At 39.6% G+C, this 20,426-nt stretch overlaps 1 protein-coding gene across 3 annotated transcripts; it reads right to left on the bottom strand.

Annotated features, from left to right (window-relative positions):
• Window positions 1-1,179: 1,179 nt before the first annotated feature.
• Window positions 1,180-18,855, bottom strand: mapre2 (microtubule-associated protein, RP/EB family, member 2). 3 transcript variants are annotated; one of them, XM_080726915.1, is made up of 9 exons: window positions 18,787-18,846; window positions 11,530-11,630; window positions 11,313-11,445; window positions 9,233-9,360; window positions 7,229-7,374; window positions 6,832-7,048; window positions 6,288-6,430; window positions 5,218-5,376; window positions 1,180-2,668 (listed from the first exon to the last, which is right to left on the bottom strand). In XM_080726915.1, exons 3-9 carry the CDS (start codon window positions 11,435-11,437, stop codon window positions 2,570-2,572), a joined length of 1,017 nt encoding a protein of 338 aa, XP_080583041.1. In that variant the 5' UTR covers window positions 11,438-11,445; window positions 11,530-11,630; window positions 18,787-18,846; the 3' UTR covers window positions 1,180-2,569. The 3 variants fall into 3 exon arrangements, with proteins under 3 accessions (XP_080583041.1, XP_080583043.1, XP_080583042.1); XM_080726917.1 differs by lacking the exons at window positions 11,313-11,445; window positions 11,530-11,630 and having other exon boundaries at window positions 18,787-18,855; XM_080726916.1 differs by lacking the exons at window positions 11,530-11,630; window positions 18,787-18,846 and having other exon boundaries at window positions 11,313-11,516.
• Between the last annotated feature and the right edge of the window lie 1,571 nt (window positions 18,856-20,426).

The raw sequence follows: 20,426 nt of genomic DNA, 5'->3' as shown, positions 1-20,426 counted from the left end.
CTAGCATCCTTTAAAATTGCCCTGAAAAACCACTTACAGGCAGCAGCCGTTCGCAACTGGTAAAAAAATGAACCTAGCCCAACCCTACCCTCCCCTGCCTCTTCTTTGTATATACTGTTTGTTTAGACTTACTGTTTTCTCTTTTGTTTTTCTTTACATATCTACTGCATAGTACTGTGTTCTATTTGTCTGTCATTCAATGTTATATGAGATACTTCAATGGTTTCCAGTGGAAATAAGCTTAGTCTTTTCATGGATCTCCTTTTAGTAGACCTTGTACCAGTGAACTGTACCGTCATGAAACTGTACCTTTTCCTATGCAAACTTCTAATAAAGTCTTCAATCAATTCAATCAATCAAACAAACAGCAGATCTTGTAGATCAGCTGTTTTCACTAGTTTGGGCCCTGGGCAAACGTCCAATTTCTCTTTTGGGTCTCGAGCAAAAAAGTTTGGGAACCACTGTCAATGTAGATTGTTATTTTATGTTTAATTATGCATTATGTGAAAAGGACGGACATCATGTGTTCCCTTTATAGAAATAATATGGTCCTTTATTACAAAGATGATCAGAGCAGTTAAGTCGGAGGACGCACACTGGAATGGTAATTTTAGTCACAACAGTTTATTTTACAAAGTGCCCTATTTTTCTAGTAAAAGAAGCAAGCACATACATCATTGTTTAATCGTACCGTACCACTGAACCGTTTTGCAAACTGTTAAAAGAATTCAGTCAATCCTGAAATGTATTTAAAAATAAATATATACCATACATAACTGACAGCAAGGCATCACTATATTAGAATTATTAACCATGAGGATTCACCAAAGAAAAGGGGTCTTCAACGTTTTCAGGCCAAGGACCCCTTAGTTGAGCGAGAGATGAAGCAGGGACCCCCACAACCTCCATATAGTTTCATTGATTGACAGCACAATTGTCAGTGTATTTTGGATTCATGCCAATTTGTGTTTTCCGATATTTAACCAATTGAACCGTCAATACTTAATAAACTTGACCTTTCACTCTGTACTTAGTCTGCTCGAGGCGTTGTGAGCTTGTAGATCTGCTATTTTTGGCTAAGGTTCTCAGAATATGGACTAGTTCAAGTGGTTAATATAAAAAAGGAGAAAATAACTTTCTATCACTCAAAGATTTGGAGGACCCCCTGTAGTAACTCTGAGGACCCCCTAGGGGTCCCGGACCCCCTGTTGAAGACCCATGCCAAAGAACATCATTTTGGAGTGATGCAACAATTTATGGAACCACTCCCTTTGGACTGAAACGTGAAATGTTTTTATTACAGCAAATCCATCCCAATCTCAACATCTTTCCAACAGCAGGTTAAACATACAAAAGCTCACTTAACAGTTTTTTTTATTAAATATGTAAAAAGCAGGTCAAGTTATTCACAAATAAAATGCAAACATGCAACACATTTTGGGGAATGCATAATGAGTGGGACATGAAAAAACATTTACTATTCATAATTATTAACAGTACATGTTTACATTCCTTTTCATTTACACAATAATATATGACTAAAGCAATATGGTGCACTTTCGAGTTCAATCGTAGTAAATGCAACATATACAATGTATGTACTGGAATATAGCATGTCAAATGACTCAGTGAACTGACTCACATCTCCCATAGGTTTGGTGGTTCAAAAATGATTTGAAGCAAAACAATACTGGATTTTCACAGAATAAGTGAAGGTGACTAGTTTTCGGTTGGAAGTAAAAAATCAAATAAAAGTTGCTGTAAGACTAGTCCACAATAAAATGGTTCTCAATTTCCCATGTTTTGGGCAAACCAAGTCAAGTCTTTCACTGAAACGCACAATAATCTTACATTAAAAGCACATTATTGAGCACACTGATTATCACAAATGTGAATTGGGAAGATAGTCATGACACATTTGTAGTTGGCATTTACACTACTTTTCAATCACATTTCCATGACTGTATTGTCTCACTTCATGAGGATGCAATGCAGATTCTTACACTATGCCTAAGGCTTAATAAATATGGTGAGGGTCTATGGACAGATTGTCCAATACAGATCAAATGTCAGTGCAACATATGGAAGGAGGTTAGATAAGAGCTACTAAGGGCCCTTCGAGGGCTTTGCTTATTGCATTCTTGTGATTAATATGATAGATACAGTATGTAGAATTAAGAATAACAAACAAAAACGAATGAAGGGAGAGAAGCTGGCAAATTAACACTTGTGCTGACAGGTAAGAAGTACCTGTCTGGACTTCAGCATTTCCACACATCTAGGATGTGAATTGACCTTTTCACCCGCACACAGTCCATAGAAACTTCTGTGATGGTCTGAGCTTGTCTGCTAGTGGAGGCAATAACAGCGAACCTGCCACAGCGTTTTCATCAACAGTCACAAAAACACCGAATATTGAGCCGAGGGTAAAAAAAAGATGAGGTGGCTTCATGTGCTCAGTCTTCAAGAGAACAAAAAAGAAAAGTAACCATGAGGAAAAACTTAAAATCCTTTGACAGTTCTCAGGAAATAAAAAGGGGTTGGTGGTTGCAGTAAGGGACGACAACAGTCAGTATTCATCCTGTTCCTGCTGGTCATCTGGTACCTCGTCTTGGACTTGCTGCTCCACCTCGTCTACATCACCTTCTGCCAGTTCTGCTGCTCCTTCCTGAAATGATACACACATTAAGGGGTTAACCATTATTAAGATAATCATATAGAAAAATACAAAAATACTTTTTCATAGCTGGCATTTTTGCAGCAATAGCCATTCAATGTAATTATATACTGTAAGTGCTTCTCTATATCTCTATAACTACTGTACAGTATATACAGATGCTCCAAAAATTAGAATATTGTGTAAAAAAAACATGCAGATGCCATAGCACCCCAAATCATCACTGACTGCAGAAACTTTACACTAGACTTCAAGCAACCCTGACTTAAGGAGGCTGGCATTTCTTTGTATTATAAAATCATTGTTTTGAATGTAATATTGTAATATTTTGAGGTATGGATTTGATATTCATGAGCTGTATGCCATAAAAATTCAACTATGGGTCGCGACAAAAGTGGGGTTGCAGTCACTCCACTATTGGGGGACACTGTTGCGATTGATTAGTCTATTTATTTATTTATTCGTTTATTTATTTTCCCCGACCGGCGTGGGGTCTAGCTGCGCACCTGACTGCCCCCTTGTGTTTCGCCGCGTGGTTGTGTATTGGCTGAATGCTCTGCTTGCCTCTCCAGCAATGAATGACAATTCTGTTGCTGGCTAGTGGCTATTAACTCTATCAACTAGGTGCAAGACGAGCTAGGCTAATACAGACGAGCTAGGCTAATAGACAACAAATCGTTGATGTGTATGATTGCTAGAGTGAAGTGCTGCTATGATAGACTCACTGACCAGGGATCAGATTACTGCAGCACAATAGCGGAACGAAGTTGTTCCCCCGTTAGTCAAAGTGAGAGCCGAAAGGAGCACCCGCACAACGCATAAAAAAACCCTCCATACAATCAAAGGCATGGTGGCATGTGTGAAGTGATCATGGATTTGTTGAGGTGAAAACACGACTGTCTCTCTTTTTGTAGGCTGCTACAGTGGAACAGCCTCGTATGTGCGTCTTTTTTTTCAGCTCCTCTCAGATCTTGAAACCAATTTCAGGGGTCCATTAGGTTTTGTGTCCGTCGTTTTGAACCCGTGAAGAGCTCTACAAGTATATGTGTAATATATAATCCAATATGTTCATTATTTCATTCTGACTTTGTTAGCCTACTAAGTGGAGTTTATTGAAATGCAATCCAATGTTTGATAGTATAGTTCTTCTAACTTTCACAGCCTATAAGCTTGAATGTCCCCTAAATATAAAGTCTAAAAATGACTTTAATTTTTACAATCTGAATCTGGTATGGAAATTCATCCAGAGCTACTTAGTGTGCTTAAGCTTAGTTAGTTAATTAAACTAGCCCTTACCCGTTCAAAGATATGAGCTCCAAAATGATGTGCAGTGTGTGGGTTATGGGATGTGCACTGTGCATACAGTATATGAGGGATGGAAAGTAACTTTAACTGGTGCTTGCATGATAATATGTAGGAGCATCAATGTAAGAAATACCCGTTTCGTTTCGTTTTTCGCCAGCCAACACCCCCCCCCCCCCCCCGCCCACCCACCCACACACACACACACGCGCACGCACACACACACAGAGCTGGTTAAACATGTTGCCCCATGCTAGATGCAGAATAGATATGCCTCATGCTATATGCAGAATAGATAGTAGTTACACCATAAAAATGCTAATATACAGCATACGATTTGTGAAAGTGTTAAATGATGGCTCGTTGTCCCTTTCTTTGGAAGTACACCAAAGCTGGCAGTGAATGTAATGACGTCACGTTTGAGAACCTCTGATCTAGAATATATGAAAGTTTTAATTTTTGAATTACAGTATATTACAGAAGAAAATGAACTTTTACTCTATTCTATTTTTTGTACTAGTTTCCACCAGGTGCAGTAAATATGTAAATGCCACGTTTTTGAGGACCACCCAGAAAACGTGATGATGTATCTCAAGGGGCTTAACCTCTTAACAGAAATGTCTAAATAAAATGACACACAGTCGCATGTGGAAGGGAAGGACACCGGCTTATGAGATGGTAGGAAGCAGCAGCATATTCTTTTGCTGGTCTTCTTTAACAAAAAAATGTTACAGCTGGTTTGTCCCAGACCCGGACTGGTTTAACCATACTGGTTTGTTTGGCGGTAAAGAAGTCGATATGCTTTGTTTCAAATATAACTAGGACCTTAGTCTCGTAACCCAGGCTCCTACTCATCAGATTTGAAAAGAAGGTAGTAGTTTACTAGGCTAATGGGATCTGTATTATAGGCAACTTGGGATGACCACCACTTAGAACTAGTATTATTTTAATAAGCTTATGTACTGTTAGATTAGGTTACAGGCACTCAGAGTCTTGTGAGAACGTGCAAGGCAGAATATATATTTTTTAATCATTTCAATTCAAACCTTCATTTTTAGTTGAACCTTCTTTTCTTTTTAATATTGGTTAACTGCCCTATTGCAAACTTATCTAAGCAACCAAACTGCCATGATGCGTGTTAAAACTTAAGATGAATCAGGAGTTGATCAGATCAATCGGGAGCTGATAGACCAGGGGCTGATTAGATCAATCAAGGAGTTGATGAGTGGGACAATGACCTGTTCATCTGCAGAGTAGAGGATCTCCATTAACTGCTCCACAAATGGGGCGGCCTCTTCACCCTGGTCCTGACACAGCGTCTCCACCTCTCGCAGCTTGCTGAAATAAAAGTCTCTCTCCTTCTCCACTCCTTCCAATGCAAGCTTTAATGTGTTCACCTACAAAACATAATCATATACATGCATCAATATTCAACTACACAAGGTTTAAGGTAATTTATTTCCACATGCAGAACTTTACAGCAGGCCACGTTAGCAACATCGCAGGCAGTGAAACTGCATATCTTTGGTTGAAATCGGACAGTGCATAGAAGCATTGCTCAGCACTGAAACTCATACCGTTACATCAGTTCTACATTTAGGGACTCGAGGCAGATGCAACTCATTTAGCATTAAATGTTTAATCTTAAACTGCTGCTGCTCGAATCCTTACTAATACCAAAAAGGTGGATATGTCACTCTGGTTCTCAGATATTTACACTACACTCCATCTGTCACATCATTTATTTCAAAATACTATATTTAGGTTATGAAGGATGTTTTCAGAAGTCAGAACTAAACCTGGAGAAGCATTGTTATATTTGTATGCACAACAAACAATATCTGGAACAAACTCCCAGAAAACTGCAGATCTGCTACAACCCTCAGTTATTTTAAATCAAAGCTAAGACCTGTTTGCAGCTGCATTTTACTTAGGTTTGAAAAATTATACAAATAATGTCTCTTATCCTTGTCTTTGACCTTTAACAATGTGCTTATTTTGTGGATAAATGCTTAATGTTTGTGTAAATGACTTTCAACTGTCTTGTTTTGAAATGTGCTACAGAAATAAAACTTCAAAATGGAAATGGAAATGCACTTTTTAACTAATGATTAACTAATGTTATTTGGCTATGTGTTGTTTCTTGTTTGAACAGACTGTGAAGACAAATTTCCCTTCGGGGACAATAAAGATTATTATTATCATTATTATTATTATTATCATCAGATTTGCCAAATATCTGTCATGCCTTCAAGGTACCCACATTATGTGTGAATGAATGAGTTGAACTCTGAGTCCTTGCCTGTACCTGATCATTAAGCTGTGTGACCTGAGCTTCCAGTTCCTTCTCTCCTTTGGCAGGAGTTGTTGCTGCAGGGATCTTTTTGGCCGAGGACGGTCTAGATGACGGTGTTGAAGACTTGGGTGTAGTAGCACTTGCTCTAGAGACTCCTGCAGCAGAAATGGGTTATGGTCAGAGACTGAGGCCATGTACATACATTATAATATACTGTATGTGGCCAATAAGATGGAGGGTGATGTTAATCGAGAAAGGTCAAGTTGGTTTAATTTCTGTCAGAAATGGAAATGTTACAATGTCATTTAACTTCACCAGTAGCTGACATGAATATAAAATGTTCCTTATGCCATCCAACAAAAACATAGTTAATCACTGATGACAATATTAATAGGAATTATTAAATCAATTCATTAGATAAGATTTATCCTGGTGTGAAAGAAAAAAACAAGCATGTTTTATCATTACTAATACATATATTAATATATCATGTATATATTGGATAACATGTTACCCTAGAACCATTACATTCCATTGTCCATGGCATTCATCTTACCTGCGGTAGGGGAGCTTGCTGCGTGGAGTGACTTCTTTGGCAGGTTGAAGATTTGCTCGCCAGGATCTGGCGGAGGAATGGCATCCTGACCCTGTCTGGCCTGAAGAGGGTCATATTCCTTACCATCGTAGTTGGCATCAAAGAACTTCTTAAACCACTGGATGAAGTCTAGGTTGTCCTGAAATCTGCCTTTAACTAGCTTCTCTACAGGAATAATCTGAATAGAAAGTGAGGAGGGGAAGGGGAAAACCTCTCGTTAAAATAATAAAAACGTTGAAGAATTGCAGTGTTTAATTTGTGTATGTGCCATGTGAAGCACATTTAGAGAAACAATACAAAGTGAAGGTGAATCTATAACAAACACTGTAGCAAATAGTAGGTTATTAAGCAAACCTACCTTATCAACATTCATCCTTTTGAACGATGCCTGCAGCACTTTAAAGTTATGAATGTACTCATGCTCCAGTTTGGCTTGGAACTTGACCTTCTTAAGGCCGATGCAGCCAGGGAAAAGCATGTCCATGAACTGGCAGTAGGCAGCTCCTACAATGGCAAGAAAATAACAGTTAAGCCAGTAATTAAACGGTTGTAACAAATAAAATATACATAAATATATATTACTGCAATAGCTATAGACCATTTATTGAAAAGGACCATATCGGTATTTCTCTCATGTTATAAACATTGACTTTATTATAACTATAGCTTAGATTTTTCCATCTTTCCAAGATGCCATTAGTTTCTTCCATTAATGTCAGCACAGTATGAAAATCAACAATGCAAAAACTTGAAACTTGCTTGATAGATGATACAATACAGTATGCAACTATTTGTCATCATTTTGTCAAAATTACTTTTAAAGCTGCACTAGGTGACTAATTTGAAGGAATAAAACATTATTTTAACCCATCTGTATCATAGATTATGTACATAAAATATTATTAGATAAGTGCAATTGTTGGAGGTGGTCTCCCTCCATCCTCTGCCATCAGTGTGTGAATGACTTTATGAATGGGTGAATGTAATGCACATTGTAAAGCGTGTTCGATAAAGTCACTATATAATTTTACCATAAAGTAGCTCTGTCTGAAGCTTATAAGCCCAATATCTCTAGCCTGGTACCAGCCTGCAACGCTACGTTCAGTAGATTGGTTTTGTCACTTTGCTTCTCAGTCTGGCCAGCCTCCATTTGACTCGTATTTCCGAACGTCACCTGTTACGTAGGCGATGTCGTTGCTGATGTTGTTCCAACGAATCAGAGTAGGGTTAGGGTAGCTACGTCATCAGCCAGCCAATACACGCTGGCGTATTTATTTGTCCGTGCCGCACCACAGACCAATCAGAAGCCGTGAGTGATTTCCACTTTTCTATGTCCCGCCTCCCTTGGAGATGGGAGCCTGGCCAGACTGAGACGCAAAGTGACAAACCAATCCACTGAACGTAGCGTAGCAGGCTGGTACACAGGCTACAATATCTCCCCTAGCCTCAGTCTGGCCAAGCAGTATATCGTCGTTGTCGAAAGGAAACCTTGTATCTCCAAGTTTCAACTGTGTACGTTCTTTCGCAAAGTAAAGCCCTGCTTCATCATACAAGGCCGTCGTACAAAAGTAGTGAAAACAGCAGATCTACAAGCACACATGCTTGTAGATCTGCTGTTTTCACTAGTTTAAATCATTTTTAAAATGATAAATGCAAAACAAACGGTTTTGGACATACAAGGTTTTCACCCAACAGCGACGATATGTTTTGTTTCCCACGCGAGAGACCAGAGTTTGAATCCTGGGTGTTGTAATGTTAAGTTGCACTTTCTTGTGCACTTGAATTAACTGTCATTCACACAACATAGTCAAAATCTCTGCCAGAGATAGCCCCTGGAGAAATTAGGAATAGCCTAGTTTTACAAATGAATTTAAATTGTCCATCAAATCTTCATGGCGACATGAATATTAGTTGGGAAAGCACAACATAAGTAAAGGTTTAAATTAAGCTTTTGTAAAATGAACAGCAGCAAGTGTGGTTGAGAGCCAAGCCCATACATACCCATCAAAAGTAAAACACACTAATAACCAAGTAGACAACACAGAGAGGAATTGGTCATCATTTACTACACAATAATCATGCCTAAAGACAACACTGTTGCTGTTTACTAGACAGAGACATAACAAACTCTACATCTCATTTATAGATTCCTAGCCTCTACAAGAGAAAGGTGCAGATGTTTCCTAGGCTGCTTTTAACATACCCATGTTAAAGAACAAACAGACCACCATCACTGTTATGTTAGTGACAAAAAGAAAATGGAACCAAAGCATTCCTCAAACCTCAAACAATAGAAAGAGAAAGCCGTAAGCAGCAGGTTTTTGTTTTGTTTTGTTTTTTGAGAGAAGAATTTTGAACTCACCTGAGGAGAGCTGCTCCACTTTAGTGTAGTTCAGGCCGAGAAGATCATTTACCCAGGCAGTGATGTCATGCCTGCTCATAGTCTCCTGGGTTATTGAGGTAGAATATACATTGACCGCCATCCCCCAACTGAAATATAAACATCACAAATAATGGTTTTGGTTCAGAACACAAACTAGGGGTCTTCAACGTGTTCAGGCCAAGGACCGCTTAGCTGAGAGAGAGATGAAGCAGGGAGTGGGACCCCCACTATATATCGTATAACATTGTGTTGCAGATTTAAAAAAAATCTTAGATTTCTTAGACAGCTTGTTTGACAGCACTGTTGTCATGTTGGAGTAATGTGTATTTTCAGACATTTAACCACTTGAACCGTCAAATACATAGTCTGCTCTTCTTTTCCCTCTACAAACCTCTTTGCCACAAATAGCCGATCTACAAGCTTGCGAGGCGTTGTAAGCTTGTAGATCTGCTATTTATGGCTAATGTTCCACTCAGAATAGGGATGCTAGGGTTCAAATGGTTAATGTAAAAACCATGATCCTATCACACAAGGATTTGGCGGGCCCCCTGTAGTAGGGGTCCTAAACACATGAACCCTCGCATCCATATTCTCAGCATGTTATAGCAGGCCAACATTGGGCAAAAATAGGCAGACAGACATTCATTTGTGAACTCGTTTGTAGATAATCTATTTTTGCTATTTGACATACAATTGTATAGGGTTTAAGTGGTTAACTATTGACAAAAATAAGCATCTGTACACTACCAAACCTAAGGAATCAGTCCAAATTCTAAACCAACAGTGAAGTCAATACCACTATTAAGAACCATGATAACAATTGATTAATTGAATACAGCACTATGGCTTGTTTGCATTGGGGTCCTTTACTCAACAACTGAGGTTTATCTATGTAAAGCTTACAGGTTGGTGTCAAGACTGTCAACCTGTTAGGCCTATTAGAGAAGTCAAATATGTGATACTTGAATAAGCCAATTATGAAAGCAGCCATAATCATGCATAAAGCAAAGGAAAATAATGCACTGATAAGGTAGGCTAAATATAGAATAAGGTCTACATACATGAATTCTATAATATATTTAGAAGTAATGTCAAGTGTTTCTCCTTAAACTCAAAGAGTGATTCATTAATGTACAACTATAGGCGACATCCATGCTTTCAAGTAATAAAAGGAAAAAAATAAAGCTGGATAGCAACAAAAAAAGGGGGGGGGGGGGAGAAGGGGAAAAAACATCTGGCCTTGATTGGCTTACTAATATTTACGGTCTGTAATTACATGATAATGCCTAATCATTGTTCCACTTTCAAAAGCAAAAGCATCCCAAAGCTTGTATGACAGTGGTGGTGGGATTCTGTATGGTAACCGTAATGATGAAAGATATGTCAGAGAGAGATAGAGAGAGAGCCTCCAGTGACTCCTTGGGAAGGAAATTGGGACAGTGGTATCATGTCAACAAAGCGGATGTCTGTTAGCTTTGTTAGCCATGCAGGAATACACACACAGCGGCATACGGGCTGTATACGTGCAGATGCCTGGGACGGGTTTTACACAGGGAAAACGATCATGAGCTAGCCATTAAAGGGCTTTTACGTGTCAATATCTGACTGCACATTCACCGCAACACATGATCGGCATCAGACGTGACATGTCATGATGAAAATATTCTAGCAGCAAGGGGCGGCTGCTTCGCAGAACATTTTTTTGACAAGCACCGGGAAAACTGTGTGGGTCTGTGCCATTTGGCACAACTGTACTAGACAACACTGCCATTATAGTGGATAGCTATGAACCATAATTCCGATTTTTATATCAGCAGCCACGGGGTGTTTCTTGGAAGGGCCTTGGGCGATTTACGCCATAGCTCCCACTGATAGAGCAGCTCTGAGAGCAGACTGGGGCTTTAGCTGCAGCTATTCCTCAGTCTACTGTCAGTGTTGTATCGCTGTATGAAATAAAACGGTTCAAAATGCGGGTTTTTTATTGCAGCATCTTAATCATTCTAAATGAAAGCCGTATCTAGAGAGCCCACAACAAAATGCGGCATTTACAACGGTTTACCTGTAGGCGCGCTCTCCTCGCACTGTATTTTTTCTGTAAGGAATGATGTTGGATCCGTTGTCCGATGGGACGATGTCGTTGTTATTCTCTCCATTTGGGGAAAGTGCTTGGGTGGGACCAGGCATTTGGGTCTCTAAAAATATTGAACAGATATTCTGTTCCCCTCCTCTGGCAAAAAAAGAACAGGACGATGCAATGCTTAAGAAAAGTGCCGCACCTCGGGCTTGTTCTCCCTGCTGCTTATTCTTCACAAATCTCAGCCTAGTTGTGACGTTGCTGCACCCTGTTCACGTGACCGATGGGGGCGGCTGCCTGTTCCTGATAGTACGTTAGGAAATTACAACAAATACGATTGATTAGTAATGTTAACTTAAGATGTTCACTAGCCTAGCCAGATCCAGTCAGAAAAAAAAACACTAAATTGTCCCATTAATATCCAAGTTGTTAGGCAGAAAGTGAAAAGCCATCAATGAATGCAGCCTCTTAAACCATCTGAGGAGGAGTTTGTGTGATTGAAAGATGCAGCCAATCCAGTTTCTCTCTCAAAACAATGGGAGGCAATCACTGGTTTCTTTGCATTTAAAAAGGAAAAGAAAAAAAAGCCTTATCATTTTGTCAAACCGATACCAAAGGCAAAGGCCACCCACCTCACATATTGTGAAGCACTGTATAATTCAATCATGTATCTATCTGTGGGTATCTGTCCAACTGCCTGCATGACTAAGATCAGAATAAACAGTCCAATGGTAGAATGGATATAAAAATATGTTTTTCAAATGTTATCATAATCACTGAATCAAAGTGGACTTAATTATACTTTTACCATTGAGTGACCAACAGAAATATACTCTATATTCTATTCTGTTAACAAGGTGACAACAATAAGTGCAAAAATGATTGATGAATATATAACATGCAATTTCAAAAGTACAGTACTTGAAAACTACAGCATAAAGCAATGGATAGGTCCAAGGGTATCTTTGATAAAGGGTCTTGAAAAGTACCAATCAGGGACATATGTAGTAATATGGGATACAAGGAGATGTCAAGGGCATGACATTCCGTGGAGCAAAGTAAAGTCCAATATAATTACTGGAAAAAACTGTAAATGTTCCTAGAACAGTCTGTCCTCATAATGTTCTGTGAGAGGGCAAGAAGGGTACTGGTCAAGGAAGCCACCAATGACCCAGGGCAACTCTTAAGTTAACAACTTAAGCCATAATTTGTACTTGGCTGTACAATTGTGTAACATGTCGAAAATAGGCGATGCAAGCTCGCAATGTGTCGCTGTGGGCTTCCTTGTACTGCAGATCTGCCATTTCTTTTTAAAGATTTCGCCTGTAACGACATGTCCAAAATAGGGATGCCAGGTTGAAAGTGGTTAAATACAGAGAAACTGTTGAAGAAAACCTCTAGTCTGCAACAGAACAATGACTTGGATTCAATCTAGTCTATCTTCCAGCTGAACAATGACACAAAACAAGAGCGGCTAAGCCAGGTCATAAAAGGTCAATATCCTGGAGAGCAAAGTCAGAGCGTGGTCGTCAATCTAATTCAGAATGTGTTGCAGGACTTAAATACTGCAATTAAATTAACAGTCTCCATTCATCTTGACAGTGCAAAAAGACAATTGTACAAAGAATGATCAATAATTGCAACTGACAGACTGGCTGTGATTACCAAAAGTGGTGACATTTTTATGTTTTTAACATTTACTTAATTTAATGTTGTAAAATGAGGATTGAGTGAGTGCAAGTTCTGCAACCACTGCAGGACAAAAACCATGATACCTTGTCTTAGTGCTGCAGTACATTAGCACCAATAGGCACCCTTAGCACATACGATGTACGTGTATGTGATTTCATACACAGCACAATAAATATAATTTCTGTTAATGTATGGCACAATACAGCATATGCACTTGGACCCCCACATTATTATTCTAATACTACTAAATTAATTCTGAAACCATAGTTCAGGAATCCCTCATAGTCATGTAACCAGTAGAGTCGCCGGAAAGAAACGTGCAGAGATTTTTATTCTTGTATTTGTTTTACTGAGAATAAGGTTAGGATTACGCATATATTTCTGAGGTTAAGATTAGGAATAGGGTTAGGTTTTGGCAACGTTTTACTGAGCTTAAGGTTAGGTTTAATTGTTTAGGCATAGTTTACATAGGTATATAAGGATATTAAGGATCTCAAATGGAAAATAACAAATAAGCCTTGCCTTACCCGAGTTTCTTTTTAGTTGACATTGTATGAGTGAACTGTACTGTCATGAAACTGTACCTTTTCCTATCCAAAACTTCTAATAAATACTTCAATCAATCAATCAAAAGGCATAAACCATCAGCCCAGGCGAGTTTCTTTCCGGCGACTCTTCTGGTATTCCATAGGCATACTGTAGCTAGTTTCAATATTCAAGTGTTTTACAGTATGACCATCTTATACAGCTATAAGAGTACACAAAAATACAATTCTGTAGTAGCAAACAAAAACAAAGAAATAATAAAGACTAGCAACAATAGTAAGAATAAGCAGCCAGCCACTGAGGTGTGCATGGTGTGCATGGTTCTTACCTACTTCTAAACCTAAATAATATCTATGTTATCTTGTGTTTAAATATCGAGGTAGGTTTGCGAGCTATCAGTGATTGTGAGTATGTGTAGCTGCCTTTACACACACAAGCAGACAGGCAGACAGACAGGGGAGGATTACTGTTCCCCGAAGCAGTTCAGTACCCTGAGTACCAGCCTAATCAATGATGAATTTAGACCTGGGACCCTGAATGCAGCACCACAATTGTGAGCAACCAGTTTGCTCTAGAAGAGCAAGTCATGGAAACATGGTCTTTAAAATCCCCTGTCAATGCCAGGTCAAATGTGCTCCTTACTACATCAGCTGATAGAGAGCCAAATAGCAAAACAATGCATGATCAATGACTCAAAAACACAAGTGCCACAACTGTCATTGCCAAAGAATGAATGATTGTCAGTGCATTAGGCTTGTAAGGCTCCATGAATCCATTGTGCAATGAAGTCCCAAAGCAAGTAGCACCAACAGAACAGGCTGTTAATTTAATTTACAGACTGATGAGTTGCAACTTGCAAGCAAATCATTGGATCTTTTCTTGCTTCAAAGTGGGGGAAGGTAATGTATGTACTAGTTCACCCCCCAAAATGACTTTATGGGTCAATAGAAAAATAAATAAATTGGGGGGTGAACTCTTTATCAGCCCCCCCCCCCCCCCCCCACACCCACCCCACACACAGTATCTAAGCAATTTAAGCCACCCAATTTAATAGCCACCATTTCATCACTCAAAGCAATGTCCAATGTCCAGCAATATATTTTAACGCCTAAGTCGTAAGCACTCATTTTAAACAAGGTAGGCAGCCCAGCCTAGAGCAGATCTGTGCTCCCAGGAGCGCACTTATCTAGTTTCGTCTGTAGCTCTATTTTTGTAGTCTACTACTGGTGGTAAATCAAAACCAGCCAATCACAGCAGTGGTGTTTGTGTAGTTACAAAGTGTTGGAGGTGCAGCACTTAGAACCTCTGCAGACAGCCTGCACTCCTTTGTGCAGGCCATGGAAGAAAGAGAAAACATGAAAGGTAAAAATAAATGGCAAAAGAGACCAGAAGGCCCAAGGATGGGGTACACAAACAGTACATTGGTACAAGAGAAGTATGAACGAGGAGAAACATCACCAGTGTACTTTCGGATTCAAGTCTGCCGACATCCAACATTGACCATTCGTTACATTACACCTCACTTTCAGCACAGAAAAGAAAATGCACAGATGTGTTAGAAAGCCTGGCCGTGAGTGACTTTGTGTCTTTTTGCAATGGGAGGTTCGCAGCAAAGTGTAGCAGCAAGTTACAGATTGGGCAGTTGCACAATGTCAAAGATCATTCCAGAAGTGTACCAAGCCATTTGAAAAAGCCTGCATCTGACACCGACACACTAGGTGGACATTGCACTGGATTTCTGGAGAATATTGAATTTCTCACTGTGTCTGTGTGTGTGGCATCGACAGGAAGCTTATCCAGATCATAGCCCCTCTGAGATCCGGCAGCAACCTTCTTAATTATAAGGAGACAAACTCAATTGTGGGGCGCCCGCTGGCCTTGCGGTCCAGGCGCATACCACATACTGTAGGCTCTGATGCCTGACAGCGTGTTGAGGGTTCGACTCCATCTCACCCCATTTCCTGTCAGTCTACTCTACTGTCCTATCAATAAAGGCATAAAAGCCATAAAACAAATCTTTTCGAATAGAAACCGACGCAAGGTTTAAAGTATCAGAGAAGATATACTTTGATGTCCTGCAAGGGGAAGTTGTCGCCATGTCGCTATATCACACACCGCTCTACAGTGCATGTCACAATGCAGCACTTTGCACGTACACATGCATAGTACACAGTCTAGAATAGATCATACACTCTCATATAAACATGCTTAACCACATAAACTCTACCCAAGTATCCCTATTCTGGTCATGTCACAATACGCAAGAATAGCAGATCGGCTATTTTCGGCAGAGAATTGGTATGTAGAGGGAATAAATGAGGGGACATTGTAGACCCTGTGTGCCATACATACGACATGTGTGCCAAACGTTTCTCTGTATGTGTTGCTCTCTGTCCAGTGTGTTTGCAAACATATGCACACATTAAACGGTGTGCAGGATATGTTGAAACTTTTAGTAGGCCTATGTTGGTGGTGGTGCCGCTTTCTCTCCGTTTGTGTGAGGTCAGTGCACATTAGGCTTGTCACGATACTGGATTTCTAACTTCGATACGATATTTTGAAACATTTCGATACTCGATACCATTTTCGATACCACGCAACCAAAGCGATTTCAGTGCAAAAATGGTTATTTTTATTTAAAGAAAAATACAGAACTTCTTGAGGTAGATGGTTGTGCACTTTTTAAAGGCCTGCCTTTGATTTTTTCACATTCTAAGTACAAATAGGCCTTTAAAATAACTAGGAATAAGCCAAAGTAAGAAGGACACACATAAAATTAATGTTGGTGTAAACCAACGAGAGAGGTAAAAACTGATCAATATTATCGATATTATCGATAATATCGATATTATTGAAACTATGGAAAAGTCATATTGAAAATCGATACTATATTCAAAATCGATACTTTTCGATAAATCGATATTTTTGACAACACTAGTGCACATGTGTGCATGGCTGCATCGCCTGCATGCATCATAGTTGTGCGGCGAGATACATAACAATCTTAATAACTTGACAAATTAGATCAACAATGTTGGTGTAACTGACCTTATCTTTTTTCATGCACAGATTATCAACTATAAGGCAATAGTTGCATGGCTTCAGCCAAATGGAGGAGCAAATTGGGATAGTGTAAATCCTTTACACCTTTACAATCCCATACCCTGGAACAACGGTGAGTCTGCGTTTATGAACTGACAATAACAACATTGTTCTTCTCAGTGACCAATGTGAAACATATTTAGGACTTTAGTTTGTTGGCATCCTGGCAGCAAGCACAAGAAATACTCTGAACACAGTGTTGTAGTTTCTGAGATCAGATGCAGACAGACAGACAGACAGACAGACAGACAGACAGACAGACAGACACAAACACACACACACGAAGGCACACACACAGACGAAGGCAGAGGCAAAAACATTCTCTCCACTGGGCCTTTCCGGCCTGTCAGAGATAATAAAAACAAAAAGAAAGACAAATAAGACCAAAGCCGATTAAAACCAGATACCATAATAATATCTTAGTCCCCAATTATATAGTACTCCACTAATGTCATGTTATTTAATATGTTGACTGGAATAATTCTTGTAATTCTCAGCACTTTGGCATTCTGAATGATCTGCCTGAAGGCAGCACCTGGAATTCTGGGTTCAGATATGTGTAGGCTCGTTCAGAATAGTCTGCCTCCCTGCACACTCACAGAATTATTTTTCAAATTAATAAGACGTTCAAACTTATACTTTACCAATGCTGACGCCTGACAGGTCACCACCTATGGTCACCACTCACCAACCATACTACTTCCTTGTACAATATCGAATCACTCTCTAAACAGAAGCATGGTTTACTGACACCCAATAATCCATAAGCCTTCTCTGTATGAGCATAGGACAAAGGTGTTCTATGTAGTCTGCAAGACATGTGAGTAAGCTCAGCTGTGGACCCCAAGATATTTAGCTTACCATATAAATCAACTGGATTTAAGAGTAGCAATACTGCGAATGATTGAGAGACTGATCACCAATTGACTTTAGATCATCATCAATATCAAGTTTTATTCACATTCACAACCGGGGCATGATCAGAATTTCTAAAGCCTATATGTTAGATGATTAAACGCAACGTTTTAAGCCTAAGGGGATGACAACTCCTCGAAGTTTACTCTTGACACGCAACCAAGCGCACTGAGAGCTCCACCTAGCTGATGCAAAACAACACATGATGCTAAACATATCTTTAGATAGCCGTTTTTGACAGCGGCAAGTCCGGCCACTTTATGTGCATCTCAACTCTCAAGTCAAAACCATAACAATTTGTAATGCAATCACCAGCCATAATTAGCCCTCCTGTTAGCTTACGTTAGCTTAGCTAGCGATGAGAGAAACTGGTTGGTTCAGCATGATCCAATGTGACTTGTCAGTGTCGGCCAGAATACATCAGCCAAACCAAGTGAGTGAATGCACTTCTGAGACTTGGACATGGTCTGAGACTGAGAGGGACCACCACGTACGGTAACCCAAAGCTGTCATCTGTGGTCCATACTTTAACAGAGAGCACATAACCCACCTAGCACTGAAACATGCCATCGTGGATCGACCTCAACCTGGTGTTGAGCAGTTTTGCCAATGTGCCACGTACGTCTACAAAAACGTTCAGATTTAAAATTTGGAATGCTTAGTGATGGCTCATGGATGTCACAATGTGGTACGCTCAGGCAGAATTACCCTTATATTCTGTATTGTTTAATAAAAAGAACGCTAACCTATCAACGGGCATTTTCTCGGATCTTTTTAATTACGCGACCCCATCGGTTGGGAGACGTACTGCACTCTGATACATTAAAACCTTTTTGGAAAATGACCACCGATCGGATTAAAATGCTTCTTATTAAACAATACGGCAGATACGGATAATTCTGCTTGAGCGTACCATATTGTGACATCAGTGAGCCTTCAGTAAGCACTTTAATTTTTAAAATATGAACGTTTGTGTAGACGTAAGTGTCAAAATGGCTAAACCGCTCAACACCAGCTTGAGGTCGATCCATGACGGTCGTGAGATAGGACCGTCATGTTTAGGGCTAATAACCCACCCGACTAACTAACCACTAAACTCGTCATTTGAACTAACGAGTCTCGGAAGAGAATGCAACAAGTATCACATAACACAACGGACGTTTCGAAACGAATCGCAAACTGTTGGACTGATTAGTAGACTCACCAGTGAGTGAACTCAGATCTCCAGGTACACGGTGTAAAAGCTTCTATTTTCCTGAGTCAGTCACCCCACGGTCCCCACCCTCCAAAACGCCCATGTCCACTCGCAATGTTGTGTGACGCTAAAAACGCACACATGTTTCATTGGATACGAGGTCGCCGCTGCTACAACCGATTGGTTGACCTGCAACATCTGTTCTGGGTTTGGCCAATCATATCTTGATGCGTTGCCCATTGAGTACAGCTGCCAGCTGTTTCTCCTTTTGTAGAAAGCATACATTTTTGGCCTGCTGCTGGAAAATAGAAAATTACAGAACCGTATGTATGTAACATTTACAAATTAGTCAGATAATAACCCCCTACATTAGTGGAAAAAGGTGAACCTAAATATATAATTGATTTAGCTTTATTTAGATTTGGTTTTCAGAATTTAAAAATATTGCATAATCAAAATGATAAAGGACAAGGATCACTGTTCAGCATATGCCTTGTTGGCTATACTGTATTGTATTGTCATACATTTTGAACAACTGACAAATTGTGAGTACTCTTTAAAGTTAAATCTATAACAATATCAGCATTTGAGAAATGGCCAAAGAGGAACCATCTTTGGGCTATAAGTAGAATGTTTCTTTTCTTTTTTCTTTTTTTTGTTACCATTACCGGTATGTTACAAAGAGGGAAATTCAAAGAATGTGTCTGCTTCCCAAGAGTATTTTGTGTTTATAGTTTGGGTGAAGACCCAGTCATTCATAGCCTAGGCCTACTTATTAAGACAGGCCTACATTCTACGTACTGTAGCTCCAGAGATCAAGACATTCCATTGCTTTGTTACAAGGTCTGTCGTTGTTTTACCACATTGCTTTAGAGAAAAGCAGTGTCAAAGACTTCTTGCACAGGCCTGTGTTAATAAACCATTTGGAAAAAGGTTCTCCATAGACCATAGTGCAGCAGGCTATTACAGTAGCCTATATAGCCTGGCTTTGGCTTTTGTGAGATCAAGAGTTAATTATTGTAGATTTGTAAACTTCTGTAATACCGTAATTGTTCTCTTGTGACCCAGCCAGACATATTCAGGAGAGTTCAAAATAAAGACTAATATTGGTTGTCATAGGCTGATATATTTATTCTGAATGGCATTGCTGCCTGTACTTGAGAAAGGAAAAGTCCTATTGCCAAAATCCACATGACAGCGGGATCTAGTCCTAGTTGAGTGATTTTATGTTAGCTCAGACAGTGGGTCTATGTGATGAATTATAGACAATAGATTGAAAGCAGTGAACAGTGCACTCATGACAGTTAATAAATGTGCAGTTCCAACCCAAGGCAATCGAAGTGTGCCATATCTGGAATGGAAAAAGAAAGGAGTTCATAGACGACTAAATTGTCATATTGTGTCAACAACACTTTATTATGCATCACCACCATGCAAAATCACTGGTATGAACTATAGCTCAAAAATCATACTAGATATATTTCACACATTTATGATTTTAGATTGGCTTGCCACTTTTCCTAAAGTGGTAAAGTTTTACACACACACAAAGACGCGCGCACGCATACACACACACACACACACACACACACACACACACACACACACACACACACACACACACACACACACACACAGAGAAACTACAC

This window comes from Nannobrachium achirus (assembly GCF_963921795.1).
Source record: "Nannobrachium achirus genome assembly, chromosome: 5".
In the NCBI taxonomy this organism is placed as follows: Eukaryota; Metazoa; Chordata; class Actinopteri; order Myctophiformes; family Myctophidae; genus Nannobrachium; species Nannobrachium achirus.
Note: the sequence above shows the minus strand (reverse complement) of the source record. Positions and strands in the feature narration are given on the sequence as shown.